General features: G+C 29.8%; 1 protein-coding gene across 1 annotated transcript in view; it reads left to right on the top strand.

The window, feature by feature from the left end:
* Window positions 1–2573: 2573 nt before the first annotated feature.
* Window positions 2574–21174, top strand: part of LOC118205423 (homeobox protein Hox-B4-like) — a 94599-nt gene continuing 75998 nt past the window's right edge. The window contains exon 1 of the mRNA XM_035377715.2: window positions 2574–3146. Within this exon, the coding sequence (XP_035233606.1) occupies window positions 2705–3146 (442 nt within the window). The 5' untranslated portion in view covers window positions 2574–2704. The remainder of the gene's footprint in view (window positions 3147–21174) is intronic.

Below are 21174 nucleotides of genomic sequence, written 5' to 3'. Positions count from 1 at the left end.
AAAGAAAGGAAAAAAGAATTTAAATAAGACATTTCAGAATATTTTTAATTAAAATTATTCCTCTATAAATAATAGTTAATTATCATAATAATTATATATTTGTTTCGATGGATTTATTTGGCTACTTAAAATGCGATTCAGGAAAAATAAAAAATTTGGAGCTTTTTATTCCGAAGTAAATTTCTATCTGACATGCTAATTTAGAGAGTTTCAGAGTAGAAATTCCAGTGAAATCTTAGTAATTTTCATATGACTTCTGAGAATATTTCAGATACTTTTGCAGTTTAAAGGAAAGAATGCTAATATTAATTAGCACAATAAAATATTTGTGTTTAAATAGACAGCCGGGTAATTCGGACATGAAAGGGTCATTTTTGCCAACACCTTTTAAATGTGCTTCGTAGAAACAATTAGTAATTTTTTTAGTTAATATATTTTTATTTGTTTCATGAAAAATGATGAAGGTCCCCAGCTCTGCATGATATTCACTTAGTAAATAAAGAAAAATCATTATGTGAAACGCAATGCTTGAGTTCTTAGGACTTATATCATACTAGATTAATATATTAAAAGTAGTTCTTGTTTTGCAAACTGTGGCAGCACTCGATGTTGGCATCACTGAGGTTCTGTAATGTAGGTCCTGAAGTACAACCTTAAAGTTGTCAAAATCAATTTGCAGCCGCCCCCTTGTATATCTCCCGGACAACAACTTTGTTTATTGAACGACCATCGGAACGTATTGTTCGGACTTTCGATTCAATTTCACAGTTCATTAGCAAAGAACGGAATGAGCACTTCATACCACCTGGCTGAACTATATAACGAGAACCCGGATCGCCAGCGGCTTTCAGTCGGTAAGCGCGCTCGCCTTGTAATGACCATCGGTCATTCCGTTCCCTAGCGATTTACCAACGTTGAGAAGATACCGCCTCGGGACCTAATCGAGTCGCGTGCTCTGTAACTCTTTATCGGAAAAGGATTATGAGGTGTGACAACAATTTAGCGTCCGCGATCATAAAAATCTTTGTCTTTTCCTCCTTGGAGAATTTATGCACGAGGTTTCCGTAACGAACCCCACGTTTTTCTTGGAGACCTAGTTATAGAGTGTGTTTGTGCAGAGTTTTGGTTTTTAGGCTTTTATCAGGTTATCTTTCTGCTAGATAGGACATGGAAATGGTATATACTTGCATTACTTTTATATGAAGCCTAGGACTGTGGAAGAGAGTAATAACTTATCATTAATAGGTAAAATAAAATTAATCTAAGACTTACAATACAGAAAAAATCTATTAACTTTAGAAACAATAAAGTATTGTTAAATTACTTAAAAATAAAATAATTTTTTTCTTGACGAAAAAATTCATTAATTTGTTTGTGTTGAAACTCCGTGTATATGCTATCCTTTTAAATGCGGATAATAGTAGCTAATTTTTCACAGAGAAAAAAGGATGTTATGATGGTAGTTTGAGAAAACAAGTAGCTTTAAGGTTAAGTTATAAAATGTTTAAAACTATTTAATATGAACTATTTTAACGGACCTTTAATTCCGAATTACTGTGTAAAAAATAAGGAGATAATTATCTTCCTACGATAATAATCTTCTATGGTCATTCAGATTTAAAGTGATTATGATCTCTAGCTTACGTTGTATGTAATAAAAAATATTTTCAAAATTATATGACATTATATACTTTTTTCCCACGAACTTCCTTAGCAGAGGAAATTTTAAATGGGTAGACAGTTATTAACACTTTTTTTAAACTATTATTTAATTAGTTAATAACTGAGATCTGAATTTAAAGTGTTTTAAGTTTAAAAAAAAAAGAAAAGGAAATTACAAATACAAAATATTTGAACTTCATAGTAACGTATTTTTCAGTTGCGACTTGAGAGAAGAAAAGAAAAAAAAAAAAAAAAATCTTATAATTTTATACACGGATTAATTTTTTTTACCGTTAGGTCTGTTTAATAAATCCATAAATATTTCGCAAAAGGAATGGCAGTTTTAGCAATAAATTATTAAACATTACTAATTCCCACTAAAATTTTAGTTACTCATTTAAATGGGTTCTTTTTCAGTTGTAAAATATTTTAGCGTAAAAAATTCGATAAAATTTTTGGAAGGAGATTCGTATTTATATTTAAAGTTGATTTGGATGATAAACGTTCCATTTTATAGGTAGTGTATTGGCCGTCAACAGTGTTAGCTTTCTGTAGCTTCTTAAACTCCTCTCGCCTGGAGCTGAGAGAGATTACAGAAGTTTCTCTTACATCGCGATAAATAATTGCCCACCTGTTAATTTCTGGCGTCACCTTGGACTGAGCCGCCGCTCATTTAAAGCTGCCCTCCCGCAGCAAAAAGCCCATGAGTGTGGCCGTGGAAGTTTACCAAAGGCCAGTCGAGGTTTATGGGACAACTTTTAACATCTTATTCCGCCATCCGGACTCGTATTGTCGTCGGCAAAAAAGCGTGAAATCCGCAGAACACACTCTCCGAAAACCGGGTTCCGCGAGCGCCATGTTGGGGGCGTGTCGCCGAAGCATCGATCAACGTCGTCGCCTGCGCTCGGGTCAGTGGGGAGAGAGACTATTGGCGCGCGCATGTCACGTGATATGCTAATTTATCGCGGCGGGCGGAGTCACGGCAGAGTTAAACGACATCCTCCAAAGAAAAATTATTTCCATCCAATTCACCCAAAAATTAATGATCATGAGTTCGTTTTTGATGAACTCTCAGCCGTACGTGGACCCGAAATTTCCACCCAGCGAGGAGTATTCGCAAGGAAATTATATCCCGGATTACTACGGACAGCACCACCAACATTACGGTGGCTTCCACGCGGCGCCCGTGAGTTATGGCCCGGCGGAAAACGGCACTGCGGGTTTCACGAATCACGGCAGCTCTCCACACAGTTACTATCAGCACTCGTGCAGTCTCAGTCAGAACACGGTGACACCGCTAAGTGTCGACCACGTCGGGACAGACGACAGCCTTCACCATCATCCGCACAACAGGTCCTCGCCGGACAGTTCGCCACCCCCAGGTTCTCTTCACCAGAGATCCGACACTCAAAACTCGGACTGTTCGGGATCCGAAGCTCCTGTTATATACCCATGGATGAAAAAAGTCCACACCAATAACCCCGGTAAGTGAAATTCTCACTCACATCAAATGTCCATCTCTGTGCGACTAAGTCCATTTAATCCCTAGAGCCATCCCAAATTGTGTTTACACATTCGTAAAACAAACTAGAAATGATCGATAAAAAAGATCAAAATGTTCGCCAGTAGTTGTTTGCAGCAAAAGCCAATTTTTATGATAAAATAATAAGAATAATGATGATTTAGTGACGCACAGTTGATTTTATTTATTTTGCTACAGTGCAATAATATTTGAACAGGTTTGCATTTGGTGAATGTAAAGTTTTTGTAAAACAAGGATCTCCTTTTTACAAGATATGTGGATCTCCCTTTTACAAGACCCACAAACGAGCATTAAGCACAAGCATACACAAACCAAAACAAAAGTTACTACGCCGAGAAGTTTTCCTGCCATTTAACTTTTCATCACAAACTAAAAGTTAAAAAATATTTCAGACATTTCTGCATGGTGAATTAATCTAAAGTTTTTTAAAATGCTTCAGACTGGAGCACTGTAATACTTATTTGCAGTTCCTGCCAATCTTTAGTTAATACTGAAAACTAACGAAAAATTTAGAATATTTCAGCTCCCTTCTTAAGTATTAAAATATTAATGAAAATTATTATATACGTACTTAACGGACAGGTGCGATAAATATAATATGAAATTCAAAGGAAAACATTGGCAGATTTTTCGTAAAAAATATTAAGATAATAAAGTTTATTACTAACACAATGTTACTTTAATAGTAATTCTCATTTTTAGTGAAATGTAAATAAATTTTCGTTCGTGTTAATAACTTTAATATCTATAACTTTTCTTTAGAATACAAAAATTTGATATCAAACTTCGCTTCTATAGTATTCATTCAAATATTCTGTGCACTGTTTCGTTGGCCAAAATCTGTTGAAAGAATAAAGTGTTCATGACTTTCATAATCATTACTAAGATCCCATGTATGTGCAAGTGAAAAATATTCAAAAACCGAAACAATGCAAGTGTAATTGTAGTCTCTTCATTAGTTATTATTTTCATGGACTGACGATGATTAGAATAGACTAAAATACACATCTTTATGAAGTGTAATTAAACGTAGGGAGTTACGTGCTTTGCTAATGCATTTTTCGTCTTGTAGAAATCAAGAATATTAATATAGGATTATGTTAATGTCTTGTAATCGGAAATGCTCTTTCGCACGAAATACAATATATCATTGTTTCGTGACAGTAAATGCTTCTTAGGCGGTGACCGATTATAAAAGATTAGTTATACACTTTGCTTTTGCATTGCTTAACGATTAAGATGTATGTATGACACTAGGCTAAAGTCAAATAATTATAAGCTGTCTTGAGCTGCACAATGCTTATCAAATGTAAATATTTTTCAAATGAACTAGATTGCAAATTAAACCATGTGTATGAAATCAAAATATATTTATATTAATTATATGCTGATAAGGAATGATAGCATAAATTCTGAAAATCCTAAAAAAAGTGTACTGGAAAAATTACGGATTATTTTCAGATAGAAAAATACTTTTTTTTTTTTTTTAAATAGCATATTTAAAAAATTGTTTGGAATTTGGAAAGCATTTACTCTTATTTGTAAATTACGAAAAGATACAACAACTAATTTTATGTTGAGGAATGCTATACCTAAACATGAAATGAGTTGTTTAGGTATTTGTTTAGCAAAAGGGATGTTTTGTTAAATTTAATTTTATTTCACTTGACAGTTTTTTCTGCTTTTGAATTTTGAAGTAATATTTGTTTTAGCTAAAAGAATTTATTTAAAGACGAAACGTAAACAGGTGCCTAACTGAATCTTTAAAACATGTAAAAGTTTCGTCATGTCTTTCTTACCTGTGTGATGCATTTATTTATTATTTCGATAAATTAAGTTAATGACATCTATAATAATTTGAGACATATAACTTTTTTTTTTCTGTCTGTGACATGCATTTAGCTGTGTCTTCTATTTTGATATTAACATTCTCATCCTCAAAAAAGTAGAAAGTTGGAATATTAGAAGCTAAAGTTATCTTGTAATTGTATCTTTCTCTTTCTATTCTAAATCATTTTTCTCGTTATGTATGGATTTATCTGGAAACCACAGTATCTCTTAATGTAAAAAATAACTTCACTTTCTGAAGGATGTATGTTGATTGTTGAATGTTTAACTAATCAAGTATTACAGGTGAAATACTTAGACATATCATTTCGTATCAATTTTCATGTGAAGAGCACAACATGTAACTTTGCGTTAACATAAACGGGTAATAAATTACAAGTAAAATTCTCGGAAATTATCAAAAAGGAATTGAATATCGACTACTAAATTAACTAATTAAAAAGAAAATCAGCATGGTTTTGTTCATAAAATTGAATTTCTAAATAACTTAAATCATTATTATAAAAATGATTAAAATGTAGGATTTAGGCATTGCTTTAAAATACTAATGGAAAAGGAAATTATGAATTTTTTTTCTAAATATAAGTAATACAGAGGTATAATATTACCAGCTTCAGGTTAAACTACATAAATAAAAAAAAAAAACTTAAGTATTTATACTTACTTATAATATTAGCGAAATGTAAATATTTGCATATATGCGATGAAAAGGACGTAAATTGCTTGTAAATTAGCTTTACATAGCCTATCAATCATATAATGGTGATGACGTCGCTGGTAATAATTTTGTAACAAATGATTTAAATTTAATATTTTTTCCTCGTGAATTCAAAGGAAAATCCATTGAAACCTCAGCTGAATATTTGGTACTAAAATTACTGTAAACTCCACTAAAATCACTGTAAATTAAAATTTCGTACTAAAAGGAGAGATTATTACTAAGTAAATCTTTATAATTGTTTCATTTGAATAAAGAATGGTAGAAACATTAAAAAAATAATAATAAATGATGAATAGAAAAGGAAAAAGCAATTTACTGTTACACAAAGATCTTCCTTCCATAATAAATTTTGATTGCTACTCTGAAGGCTGAATACCGAAAATGAAAAATTAAATAGTTTGCTACTGATTAAAAGTGTAATTAAGACAATGCTATATGTGAAATAAACTCAATGTGTTGTTCTAAGCAGTTTACTCTTTTATATCTAATTCCTATTAAAAATTTTTTTTTCAAATTTTTAATACGCATACCTAAGCTGTTTGGAAGAATATATAAAAACTGCATATGTAAAATACATAAAAAAGAACTGACATAATGTTATAACTTCATTGGCACAGGAATATTTCATACTGCTTTCATGAGCTGTTACTAGATCATATTTAAGGTTGTCAATTTACTAAACTGAATAATTTACACTATTTGTATTATCTACAAAGCAAAAAGACTATTTTCTACTAAATTGTAATGTATAAGATTTATGCTTATTTTTTAAATTCAGTATTTTTGGTTTTCAGCTCCATTTTTTCTGTTTTTCTTTTTCTGCAAAAAAGAAATTCATAACTGCCATGTACACGTGGTACAAAATTTCAAATATTTGTTTAATCTACATTAAGTTTAAAGAAGCATTTAGAATGCTTCTTTAAACTTAATGTAGCTGAAATGTGAAACGAAAGCAAAGTACATCATAAACAGTGTTTTTAAGAATACATACTGGATTTTGTTATACTCCTTTTGCTACGTATTTCAACTTTTACTTCTTAATACTGAGATGTATCTGCGTATGCCATTTTAAATCGTTAAGCTTTAAGTTGTAGGAACACTGATCGTAAACATCGCTGTTTAATTTTAGTTTCAAAACACTTTAATAACATAAAATCAATTTTATGTGAGTTCTTTTTTCTGGCAACATATTTCATAAACAATCGCTAACAGGTATTTAAAAAGACCTTACGAATTTTTACATTACTTCAACATAGACTACTACTCAACTTCATTTTGTTACATGTTGTTGCATTTGGTACATTAGATATGAAATGTTGAGCTCTTAAGCAAAGAAATTCGTCATATAACTGAATGGGGAATCAGTTTAAATTGCCTCATGTAGAAGCAAAACTGAATTTGGTCTCAAATGTATACTAATCTGTATAATTAATATACTTCACTGAATAAATTTTTGAAACTCTGAGTAAGTCTATGAGAATTTTGAGAATGCTTAATTTAAGAAGAAAATATAGACAATATATGTTTTCAATTAATATAAACTGAAACTGCATAATCTGAAAATATGTTTAACAGAAAAAAAATTAATTTTACTTGTTTTAAGACATTGTTTAATAAAGTTAGGTAATTATTAAATATTTATTCCATAGAAAATACTTTAAAGTTTTCCGTTATCTAAAAACAGAATAATTGTTATGCGTAATAGAAACATAAAGCCCGAAAAAATATTAAAGCATGTTGAAGTCAGTTTACACTTCACGGAAATAATACGTATTATTTGAATACACTGATCCTTAAATAATTGTGTATAGTGAATAAAGAAATGTTTATGAGTTGTAAACTAATATTATTTGTAAAAAAATAATTTTTATATAAAGTTTTTAAAAGCAATTGTATTTTTCATAAGTACTGTAATGATTTTGCTGAAAATACCTCTTGTAGAATATGATCTTAACTCTAATGTTTAGTATGTCTTTGTTTTTAATACTTCAGTTCAGTTTGTGCGATTTTTCTGTATTAAATTCGTTGAGGTTGCTGCTTTCAATAACTATTCATTGCAGAGTAACATGCACAATGCTTTTTTTTTACATTTTTTATTGCAAGTAACATCTTAATCGCTGCATTCAGAGCGTTATTTTATAGCTTTTCATTGCTTGTCATTGGGAAATACGCATTATTCTCAAAGTGCGTGACTAGAAGCACTAGAAAACAATCAATTTATTTTTCACAAACAAGGCTTAATGCAAAGAAACTCATTAAGTGTTTTAAATTAAAAAGATGGGAAAAAATTGAAAGGGCATGTTTTTGTGTTATTATAGAGTGTTGTAAAAGTGCATTTATTATAGAGTTATTTTATTATTACAAAGTGTTTTAAAAGAGGATAATACCCATTTATTAAATATTCTTCATTTACCGTAGCGTTTTCTATGTATATCAGAAATGCTTCTCTATCGAAATTCATACACGTTAGATATTTCTCAGCTGTAGTAGCTGTGTATTTTATATATCTAAGAGCTAGTTACGTATTGTAAGAAATGCGAATAATCAAAACTTAAATATGATTTTTAATAATTCAACACAATACAGATGTAATTATTATCATTTCGCAATAATTACTATTTTTATATAGAAAGAAACAACAAATATTAATTAATATGATAAACACATGCAATTTCTGATGTTTTTCTCATAATAACTTTAAATAAATGAAGCAGTTTAAGACTGATTTCATGATACAAAACAAAGTAATTTGAAAACGGAAGATAATTTTTTTTTTTTTTTTTTTTTTCGGAGAGGAGGGATTCTATTGGCTATTAAAAGCTAGATTTAAAAGAATACATTAAAAAAAAATTTTTTTTTTTCTTTTTACCTTAAAATTTAGTAGTTAAAACGTTATATAAGTGCAACTACAGAAAATAAATTCTCATAAAAAATAAAACCATAAAATACTTTTCTTTTTTAATTCATTATTAAAAAGATTCCATTGGAATAAGAGAACATGACTGATGTCGAATGTAATTAAATTGAGAGTTTCAACTATTATTGAAAACTAATAAATATTACTTAGTGTAAATTTCTTTCGTTTAATCGCCCACCAGCGGCCGAGCGGTAAAGTCGCTGAACACTGGTAGTTCGGTCCGAGGTTCGAATCCCGCGAACGGGCTGGCTGCATGGGTGTTTTCGTGGTTTTCTCCATGTGCAACGTGTATACGAGCCAGTTTCCCTTAGAAAGTTCTCCACGAAGGCATCTCTCCTCTTAGGCAGATAGCCCTCGAGGCTTTGCCATAATCACACACACACCTTTCGTTTAATCTTATAAAGACCGAAATGTATCGCTATTGTTTTTTAAAACATTAATCCCTGTATAATGTTATATAAATATGTATACATAAAATATTTACAGTTAATTTTATTTTTGTTACCGTAATTGACGCAGCTTGAATAAGATAGCTAGCTTAGATCTGAAATCGAAAAATGATCCATGAATTTTATTGCCAGATATTTCCTTTGGCTGCATTCATTAACTATTCTTTAAAATAACCTACAATTAAATTCATAAATGTTTTACATTTTTACTAGTAACCTACAGATAGCAGATCATAAGTAGTAATCTGCATTGAATAACCAAATGTATCTATGTACTTTGAAATTTAATTTCATTTTGTCTTCAAATAAATTTGAGTTAGTTTTTGAATTTGTACAAATTTGCATATAACTCTTTAGAAATGTTAATGATATTAACCATTTTAAGAGAGCGTTTGCTCATTTGTTGGCGCAAATCAGAAACATATACATATAGTTCCTGTCTGATCATACTTTGAAAATGCGAGGAACTCAGAATACGCTGTTTCTTTTCACACTTTATGACTGCAATTTCAAAAATGTATCCTTACTGGTTCTCATTCAGTATGAAACCTCATAGCTCACTTCATATCGTGCAATATACGAATACTTATCCGTTAGAAAGTAAAGACACTTAAGTTTTTCTTAAAAAAAAAAAAAAAAAAAAAAAAAAAAAAAAAAAAAAAAAGATTTATTCAGTAGTTGTACTAATTAAACTAACTCTCAGTTGAATGATATTCAGAAAGATTTATTCTAGAAATGAAATATTAATATATATGAGTAAACTAAGTTTCTAGTAGAAACAGCTTACTGTTTTCTAAACAAGGAAAATTCCTACATCATAACTGTAAATAGAAATATTTAATAAACAGATTTTTTTTACAACTTAAGAGGTAAAAAAATCACGGCATATTGCAATTTTTAGAATTATTAAATAAATATTGTTGGTTCATTTCGCATTTCTGCAGCTAAAAAAGAAGGTTCTACTTTTAAACCTTCAAAACTAGTTCCGCAGATTTATTGATAATACGTTGATTTTTGTTGTTGTAACTAGTTTTGGTTTAAATATCCCTTATCATATTTTATTTAGAAATAACAGCGACAGATGTTAATATCACAAGACGTCCTCAAAAGTATTAAGAAATTTTTTTCTTTTGGTTTTGAATACACCACTCACAATTCGAGGATATAACATGTATCTTTCAAGTAAAATTTTAAACTGGCAAAGATTTTTAATTTTTTCCTTCTCTGATTCAAAATTTTTTAAATTTACTTTTCAATAATGCATATTTCGAGAATTCCAGACACACTTTAAAAATTTCAATAAATGTTAATTAAATATTTATTGAAACCTAAAGTAACTGATTTCTGTATTAACCATATTCTTAAATAATTTTTAAAACAAAATGATGTTTTAAATTAACAAAAATTTTCAATTTCAACTTCTAAAAGAGTATTTCAGAATCTTCATTTATTTAGTTTTATAGTTAATTAGTAAACATACATCCATTGAATGAGAATTGCTTATTGCTTTAAACACCATTACAGCATTTTGAATGTATTTAAGGCTAGCACACTCGTTTACCGGAAAGATATCATGAAATCTAAAACTGATTTATCTCCGTAAAAATGCATGAAATCAACTTCCTTGGGATTAGTCCTCAGTAGCCGAGAGACTAAGACCGCTGAATGCTAGTAATTCGGCCTGAGCTCGATCTCACATCCTTATTTCTCTTAGAAAGCCCTTCAAGAAAATATGCTTCCCCGCAGGTAGATAGCCCTTGTAGATAGCCCTTAATCTAACTACCCTTGAGCTGAATGAAGTTCGCAGTTTCTAAACATTTCATGCAGAAAGAGATGCTGAAATAATTCTTTTTAAAATGAAAAAAAGTTTTCAAGTATTTTGCTTATTTCCACTTACATAAACATCTTCTGGCATTTGCTAAATGTAATTTTCCATAATGTAGTTTTGCAAAAAAATTAATTTCTGACCCCAGTACCTTTACTAGAAAAGTGCAGATAGCCATGTAAATAACTCTATTAGAAAGACATTAACGACAAGGGGAGGGGGAAGAATATGCATAACGTCGTGAATTGCCAGCCTCTTGCAACATACTGGACTCTCTCAAAAAAAGTCAAAGAGGACTTAATGCAAGTCGTACTGGCCTTAATGCAAGTCGTGATAACTCTCTTTCTAAGAAAGTTTATGGCGAATTTGCCTATTTTAAATTATAGCTTTTGTTATGGGGAATTGAAAAGGCCTAAAGGGAAGCATCGAATGTGCGAGTATCTTTTGCTGAAAAAAATATCAATATTCATCGTAATATGCATATGTCGGATCCAAAGACGGTCACTGACTTCAGATAGAAGTTCCAAATGAGATGTTGGATGTTTTTTGACAGCGTCGGTATGATACAGATTGCCAGAAAACAGGTTCAGTAACCACCTGGTTTCTTAAATGTGTGTTCTCATCTGGTTTACTTTTTTATTCTTCCTGGAGACGATGATGATTTAAATTCATAGTTTCAGTGGCATAAATATAAATCTTGATTAGATTCAATCACGAGGAATGAACGGAGCAATAATACGATATTACGAAACGATAGTTTTGTTTTGAATGGTAAGCTGAATGGTATCCTGCGAGAAATAATGTGTCGGTCATCGTTAACAGTTAATAGCTTAAAACGTTATATAATAAATAATTTAAAAATGCTTATTACCTGTGTTCAAGCATTTTTTTATATGCATTAAGAATACAAGTTTAAGATAGGAAAACATAGTCGTTTTTAAACAACCGACAAAATACTTAAATAGTTTAATTACGATGCAGTAGCATAAAACTAATTTGTATCTCTAACGACGTTTAAAGCAATTAATTTCATTTACTGATAGTGCAAATAAATGCTTATTTAATCTTTGTAATGCTGTGAAATTTTGGATTGTTTTCAATACTGAGATTTTAAGATAAATTCACTTAATTTAACTTAATTAGTCTATGTAATTATCACGCCTATGTAAAATATTATATAGTAAATTTTCTTCATAATGCTAACATAACGGCCTCAAATAACGAACACCCTTTGCTGAAATTGCATTTAAAGAATTGAAACGCAAGGGATAAAGCTTCTAATCTATACGGAATCTAATGTATACATCTAACCCAGACATAGAATCTTAAAATGTGATTCATATAACGATTTAATGTAAGAAATAATTACACAATTACTAATGGAAGATTTCAGATTAAAACAATTTCCTCATTTAGCGATATATCGTTACTGAAATCAATCACCACAAATGAAAGCAACAATTATAAAAATATACATTTTTTTTAGCCCAAACGGGCGTTAATCCAGAAGCGCTATTATTCTCGAAACAGCATTTTGCGTCGAATCACTATTAAACGGTTGTATTATTTTTCAAATTATTGCCACCAAATATTATCGCCCTGAATTATATTTAAAGAAATTAATTAATGCTGAATCTGTCTGAATATATATATGTTTCTCGTATTGAGAAAAAAACAACAACAGTACTTAGAGCCATCAAATTTTGAATAACGTACTCCTCCACCCGAATATGGGCTCTTGGAAGTTAAAATTTCGAATTTGTTTTTTTAATCTATTTTATATTTTTTAAACTTTAATGAATATTGATCCAGAAATTCAACGATTTCAAAGTGAGCAGTGGCAACGCACAGTGCCGAATAAAATATTTTTATGTCCAGCGCTCGAGAGTGTCTATCGGAAATTCTAAAGATATGCTGTTTTAAATATTTTTAGCCCAAAGGGACGTTAACGCAAAGGCTCTCGAAAACGTGCATGCATGTGTAAATGAAAAAAAAGTCCTTTAGACATCATATAAAATCTGAAAGCTTTAGTTTTTTGTTAGATTTTTTTGTTTTGTTTTAAATAAAAGTTGTTATAAGTGACGTCTCGACATTCGTTTCTGTAGTTACATGTAAAGTTATATAGTAAACTTTTAAAAATTAGTTATATAGTTAACATTTTCATATACATTTCAAAAGAAATTTGTTTGGTTTAAAAGTCAGACTTATGTATTATTTAAAATGCATACTACTATTAATCACAAAATTTTTATTTACAAACATCTAGCATAACCTCTCTTTTATAGCACCAGACGTTATTCTTTTTCCTTTTGCTGTGCTATACTTTTGACATTTTCTTTATAAAACTAGTCCTTGTGTAAAAGAATTGAGCGTAGGAGGTTTTCTTACTAAGAAAGATGAATAGGAAAGGGCAAAAGTCTGGATTTTAAAATATTTATCATCTCTCTCCCTTTTACGCTGTTTTATTTCTATCCGAAAAGTAAACGTGAATGATAAGATTTTGGAATTTGAGTTTATGTTATTTAAACCATACGCCTTTTTGTATTGGTAAAAATTATTTTGGGTTCTTTTTCAAGCTCTGAAATTTTAAGTGACGAATTGAAATATCCGAAAAATCAAAGTGAGCATTAGGAACTCAGTGCATATCTATCAGCTTATCCTAGAACTGCACATTCTGAGTTGAGAATCGTTTTCATTCGGGATACATTATTAAACAATGGAATTGTTTTTAAGTGAAATTTTCATAGCATTCATTCGTTAACTTAAATCACTTTATTTATTAACATAAATCATTTGTCTTATTTCAAATTAGCCGAAAGAGTCTGGGATTTGTTAAGTAAATGGGATGCCTACAAATTTTAATTTTTTGCATTATTTTCCGCAATTTTTTCGTGTTTTTAAGGCATTAAGGCATTTTTTTTTCTTTTTTTTATTTGAAAGAACAAAACTTATTTTTTAGTATTCATTACATATGAGTAAACGGAATTCACAATTTAATGCGAGTTTCCTTCATACGTACAAACTGTATACTGAAAACTTCAAACTTTGCTTGAATTTTTCAGTATTACAAAATAGTTAAAAAAATATTAACTATTTTGTATCAGTTTATTTTAAAATTCTTGCCTATAAATTATTTTTGAAAGAATAAAGATTTAAGTTCCGTTTTATGAAGATTGAGGGACACATCTTAGCGATGGGAAGCGATACAATTTTTAGAGCAAAACATAGTGTTAATTCCCAACAATTATGGAATGAGTATAAGCATAGCATATTTTATGATATATTCTACAAAGTTACTAAATCCTAAATATGTCAATGTTTTTTAATAGGGTAAAGAATGATACAAAATTTTACAAACTTACCGCATACCATTATTGTACACTGCAACATTAAAACTATTGAAAGAGTCTAGTTAAATATGTGTTTAAAAGATTAGTTAGGTTTTGAAATGCTATAACATGACTCGAAATTCCTAGTAGTATATCAGTCCCCCCCCAATGCAGATTGTGAACAGTTACAGTGAAAACCAGTCCATTAATCTATACAAGGCTAGATGTGGTGGTCTCTTTAGCATAAAGGCACCTAATAGGTGGACCACCATCGCCCCTATGAAGGGACGGACAGTTACAACCCTGCCTTCTCCGGGATTCGAACCCAGGCCCTTAGGTATCGCAGTCAGGCTTCTCTGACTACTATACCGTCTGGGCGGCTTATCAGATGTAGGTTTGCTTATACAGTATTGGAATTTTAATTTCATAATAGCTACTTCTATGTTAAGATAAAAGATTAAAATATATTAATAGTTATTTAAGTTTAATATATTATCCTTAAAGAACTTCAGTTTATTTAGTTATTTATTTATTTATTTATTTTTTTTTTTTTTTTTTTTTTTTTTTTAGTCCAAAGGATCAATTTGCCCTGAAGGACTATTAATTTCATTTTTGTATTTTGCGTTGAAAACTACTATAAACGGCGAATCATTTTTCAAATTGTTGCCACCAAATATTATCACCCAGTACTATATTTAAAGAAATTAAATAATGAAGAATCTGCATGAATGTAGGTGTGTTTGTCGCATTGTGATAAAACAACGGTACCTAGAATCATCAAAATTTGAATAACTTAATCTTCCATGGAATATGGGAATGTAGAAGCCCTAACTTGAATTTGAAACTTGTTTTATTATCGATTTCATATTTTGTAACACTTCAACGAATTTTTGATTAAAAAACTTAACGATTTCAAAGCGAGCAATAGCAACACTGTACGAAAAAAAAAAAAAAAAAAAAAAAAAAAAAAGTACCTTTTCTTCTCCAGCGCGCGAGACTGTATCAGAAGTTCTAAAGATATGCTCCTTTTAAAATTATTTTGCGATATTGCTGTTGAACTGAATTTTATAGTTTGAGTGCGAAGAACGTGATATTTAATAAATAAATATAACACACAAAACGTAAAATAAACGCCATTTTGGACGTAATTTAGAATCTGAAACCTTTCGGACTTTTTTAAAATTTTTTTATTTATTTAATTTTAGTTAATTATGTAAACCATTTAACGTAAGGCCAAAAAAAGTTCTTCCGTAAAGTACACTTTTTAATCATACACACGTTAAGTTTGTTTCGAAGGCTATATTAAATTTTACTGAAATCTGCAAAACGAAATTATTTTTAAATTTTCATTCGCATAGAATTTTCGATTAAAAAAGTAATTGTAAAACAGAAAACAGTTTAAAAATAGTTCTTAATTGCGAATTTAATAAAAACATATTTTAATTTAATTTTTAAATGGTTATATATCTAACTTAACATGTGTGATCCTTTAAACTTGTTTAAAATATATATGATTCTAGGATTATGACTTGTAGAAATCTGTTATCCTCACAGGAGTTACAAATTCTTCTTTAGTTTCAGAAACTCTAATCTTTTTTCTATAGGCTCCATACTACCTGAAAGTGAAAATGAAAAAGGGAATGAAAAAAAATAGTCGGCGGTTATATCTGATTCTCCAAAGGTCGCGTGTCCATAAATATCTGATATGATATCGATCAAAGTACAGTTGAAGAGTGGATTTAAGCATAGCGCCAACACTCACTACATTGAAAGGGGGAATCAATAACACCACGTGACAAACATGACTCATCCCCATCAGCTCGAGCGCGCCCAACTTCAACTAGATCCTTCTTCGCATTCAATGTACTTTCGAAAAGCTCTCTATAAGCTTTTTATTAAATCAATGGTCTGAAAGATGTAACGCTAACAATGGAACATCATGTCGTGTATGGATTCTTGCATTTTTCAAATGTTTTCGATATTTTTTCTTTTGTATTCCCAAAAAAGATTTTAGACGATTTTCTTAGAATTTAACGTTTAGCAGGCTTAAGTTCTTTTCCATGACGTATAATACTCTGTTTTATTTCGACGCACGCTCTTTACTCCAGAATTTAAGTAACATTAGAATGTTATAAATGTATAGATGTTTTTATTTTTGAAATTTTATGTAAACTTTTTGTTCTCTAGTTTATATTTGCTAATCCTTTCGGGATATTTACGATGGTAGTTATAAACTGATCAAAATACATTCATATGGAATTAAATGTTAGTTGAATTTACACTTATGAAAGATCAGTTAATAAATAAAAAAGTGTATAGAAGAACAATAAAAAATCTAATAGTTAGGCATTATTAAAAAAACATTTGATTTACAAAATAAAAATATGTTTTAAGTGATCCAAAAAGTGATAAAGTTAGCAACTGTAGATATTTTAATTTTTTTATCTCTTTGGATATTAAAAGATAATGAGAATTTTCCAATATTGCTTACCTAAGCAATGGGTATAATCTGTGAATATATAATCTAATACATTTCAAATATTTTTTAATGATCGAGCATGAAAAATTCTAGAATGACGTAAAATTAATCGCTAATAAAAGCGTTTAATTAAGATGTAAACTTCCGAAGAGGTGCTGTGGAATCTGTGGAAAATTGGTTCAATATCAATTGAATTCATACAAAAATTTTTAACTAGCAACTGAAAACAACTACATTTTTTTTTCATTCCCTTTTTCATTTTCACTTTCAGGTAGTATGGAGCCTATAGAAAAAAAGATTAGAGTTTCTGAAACTAAAGAAGAATTTGTAACTCCTGTGAGGATACAAGACATAATCCTAGAATCATATATATTTTAAACAACTTTTAAAGGATCACACAGTTCAGTTCAGTTTCAGATGCACAGTTCAGTTCTGTCCCCTTTAGTTGACTTCAAAACTTGATTTTTAGATCCACATTAAAAATGCTTCCAAAGTAAATTGCAGGGTTTCTCTTATTTTACGTAACAAATTATTTTAAGTTTTGTACTTTTCCTGAATTTCTCATTTTCCCCTTGCATTTCCTCGCCAGAATCCAAATTTAATGATAAAGTGAGTATAAAGTCAGACGAATCTTGTAGTTTATTCAGAGCGTGATTTCGCTAGCCATCGCAGGTTGCTAGTTTGTCCTTGCGCTGCCTTGTGGCCATTTAATAAGTACATCGCCGAGTAGGTTGTTGAATCAGTCTAGTTAGCCTTAAATTAAATTTTTATTCCAGCACTACTCCTTACCTTTGAATTTATTTGTGAACTATTCTTAAGTTCCACCGCAAGTCATCGTTTTTTTTTTTTTTTTTTTTTTTTTTTTTTTTTTTTTTTGCAAGCATGAAGTGCGTGCTTTTGTATTAAGAATTTGGCGATTAATAAAGGGTTATTTTACCCTTCTTTTGTGCTGGTTCTCTTTTACGCCTGTGCGAGAATATGTCAGGTTCCCTTGTAATATCATTTTAACTGTACGTTAGCTCAGAAAATAAGATCTTACAAAGTAAGTGACAACTGGAGCAGCACATGACTGCTGACAGCAGGTTTGCTCCAACCTCTTTTCTGTGAAATAAGTTATTCACACTCACGTAGGAAAAATTTAAAAAAAGAGACGTTTTAAAGACCATAAATAATAATAAAAAAAAAAAAAAATCTGAAAAGTTTCAGATTTTAAATTACGTCCAAAGGGGCGTTTTTTTTTTAATGTTTTGTGTGTTACCTTTATTTATTAAATATCTTCTTCGTGCTTAAACCATAAATTTCAGTTCAATAGCAATGTCGCAAAATAATTTTAAAATGAGCCTATCTTTAGAATTTCCGATGTACAGTTCCGCGCGCTGGATACAAAAAGTCCCCCCCCCGTAGAGTGTTGCCATTGCTCGCTTTCAAATCGTTGTTGAGTTTGTTATTCAAAAATTCGTTAAAGTTTTACAAAATATGAAGTCGATAATAAAACAAATTCCAAATTTCAAATTTGGTCTTCCACATGCCCATATTCGCAGTAGGATTATTACGTCATTCAAAATTCGACGGCTCTATGTACCGTTGTTTTATCACAATGCGAGAAATATGCATACATTTATGCAGATTTTTCCTTATTTGATTTCTTCAAATATAATGCAGGACTCTAACATTTGGTGGCAACAGTTTGAAAAGTGGAACGGACATTTATAGTGATTCAACGCAAAATCGCAAAACGAAAACAATAGTCCTTCAGGGACAAAGCTCCTTTTTACTAATTAAATTTTAAAATCATATTTCATAGGTATATTTTAAATTTTACAAACTATCAGTTTACTTATAAAACATTAAAAAACTCAAGGAAAGCTTTGAAAGCAGTTAGATGTACATTAATTTTACCTCAGTGCTGATAAATTTAAATTGCAAACTTCAGTTGATCTTTTATGAAATATATAAGCAGGCTTATACTATTGTTCTTTGCTGCCCTATGAAATTAATTATACAGTATGATGCAATAGCTATTTTGTCGTAAAGTATGAGTGCTCAGTATAAATATTTTTCACTGTGAAATGTTAATGCACTAAGTAAAATTAATATTTAGAAAGTTTTATTTGAATTCTGTAAATCATATATGTTGTTTTTGAGAAAATCTAACACGATATTTTGAAAATAAATTTTTCTTTGATAATTATTATATTAGCTGCTTTCTGCTTGAAATCGTCTAAGTTATAACAATCTAAATATCGCCATTATAATGTAACTATATCAAAAGGATGTCTTAACTTTTAAATGATTTTAATTCCTCCCTAAATTTGATGCTACCTAAGAATTTTCTTCTTAACTTTTATGAGTAATTCACTAATTTATTTTACAGAGAATAATGCTGGTTAAAAACTTTTCTAATTAGCTGCCTAGTGCATCCCCCCCCCCCGAAAAAAGGTATTAGAAATAAATTGTCTTGTCAGAATGAATTTAATGCTTTAAATTCGACGTTTCGGCTATATAACAAAATGTGCTTTTTAGACAGTTTTTGGCAACAATATGGTTTCTTTTAGAAATACTTAGAATTTAGAAATTGCAAGCAAAGTTTAAAATTTTCTTCATTTATAAAAATATTACCATAAAAATTATTTAATGTTGGGGAAATCATCGACATCAAGGCATCTACGATTTGGAAATAGCTTTGGTAACTTCAAGGAGAACAAATTAAGGATAAAAAATTTCACTTTTACGAGTTAAAACATACTTTCTTATGAAATGAGTTTTAGGAATGGTTATCTATAATCTGGAATCTATAATACTGTCTGTTCCTGAGAATTATGCTCGGTTCTTCAATGCACTTTCTCGGTGTATTGTTAATTGGTTGCTCCCTCTTTCAATGTTCCTCTTTGCAAATGTTTTATGCTGGCAATTTTCCTCATACGTGTATCGTTCCAACGACATTTAGGGTTTTAAATGCGTTGATCATTCTGTGCAAGAAAAAAGTGGGTGCTGCCTTTAAACAATTTCTCTGTAATCGTAATCGTGAGAGCTCTATTACTTTAAATCATTGCAATTTCGAAAGCATTTCTTCAAATAACAATATTTAAATTTTAATTTTGATTGGTTGAGCGGATAGGCTGCTAGGGGGTTCATATAGGTAGGAAGTTTTTTTTTTAATTACCATTCTGTATATACCTTTCATGTAGCACAAATTTATGTTATTTTGACACTTCTTGTCAGTTTCTTCTTGGGGTGATATTTTTGTAAAACAGGAAAGGGTATAACTTCCTTCAGAGCATAAAGATTATCAAGATGAAAATACTTGAAATACAGAGTCTCAAAAATTTTAAACAATCATAATAGTTATTAGCAATTTGCAAGATTATACAGCATTTTTAGAATTAAGTAAAACTTATTCTGAATTTACTTGTAGTTTTAGATAAATACTCCTACTCATTTCGAAATAATCTGATGCAAGTCTCTCTTTTTTAGGAATCAAATATACTCCTCTCCCAGCATTTAGTGTTTCATTTGAGCAAAACTGAAGCCGCTGTCAAAAATGATGTGATACTGGCTTCTAACTCAAATCGTTTATTGTACTAGGCTTTATGACCTTTCTAATGTTGCCAAACGAGGTATTCTATTTCTTTAGCTGTAATTTTACTTTCAAAATTTCTCTTTTCTTTGGACATTGGTTTTAGATATCATTAACAGAACACCGAGACGTAGCTTAGTAAGTAGTAAAGAAGTAATTTTAGCATTTTGAAAGCTGAAATAAATTTTTGAAAGATTCCGGTTTTGAACAAATTTTGCTTCTCTGAGTTTTCCATCCAGGCCACGGCTCAATGAAATTATTTCCCGAAAATAAATTTCCTAGTATTAAATTATATTTACAGGTATCACTTAATTTTTTATTTTAATTTTATTACCATATTTCCCTTTTGTTTATTTCTTTATGATTCCTTTTTTATAATTTTTATAAGATTTTCCCCCAAAATTTAGGTAATTAACAAAAGTTGACATAATTAATTCATTTATTTAATTTCAGGCTTTCTTATTTAGCTATTTTGCATTTAACCCTCAGCAACCCAGCATATGCCAAAAAGAACTATGAACTATGAAAGTAATGAAAGAATATTATTCTAAAACTCGGAATGAGTTTTACTAAAAGAAAATTGTCTCACCAAGTATTTCCTTGAAGGACTTTTCTCCTACCCATTAAAATAGTAATAATAAATACTAATATTTAATAGTTAATAAAATTAATAAGCACATGCAGTAGTAATAATAAAATATTTAATAATAATAATATGTAATAATAATAACATAATGAAAAAATTAAAAATCATAATTGTGTTTCTTAATCTTCAGTCCGATATGTATTTAAACTTTAAATTGAAATTTTTCTTATTTATGTTA

This window comes from Stegodyphus dumicola, chromosome 12, assembly GCF_044657685.1.
Source record: "Stegodyphus dumicola isolate Sdum_Otavi_A_Nest chromosome 12, ASM4465768v1".
NCBI classification, from domain to species: domain Eukaryota; kingdom Metazoa; phylum Arthropoda; class Arachnida; order Araneae; family Eresidae; genus Stegodyphus; species Stegodyphus dumicola.
The sequence above is the reverse complement of the archived record's forward strand: the minus strand, read 5'-3'. Positions and strand labels throughout refer to the sequence as shown.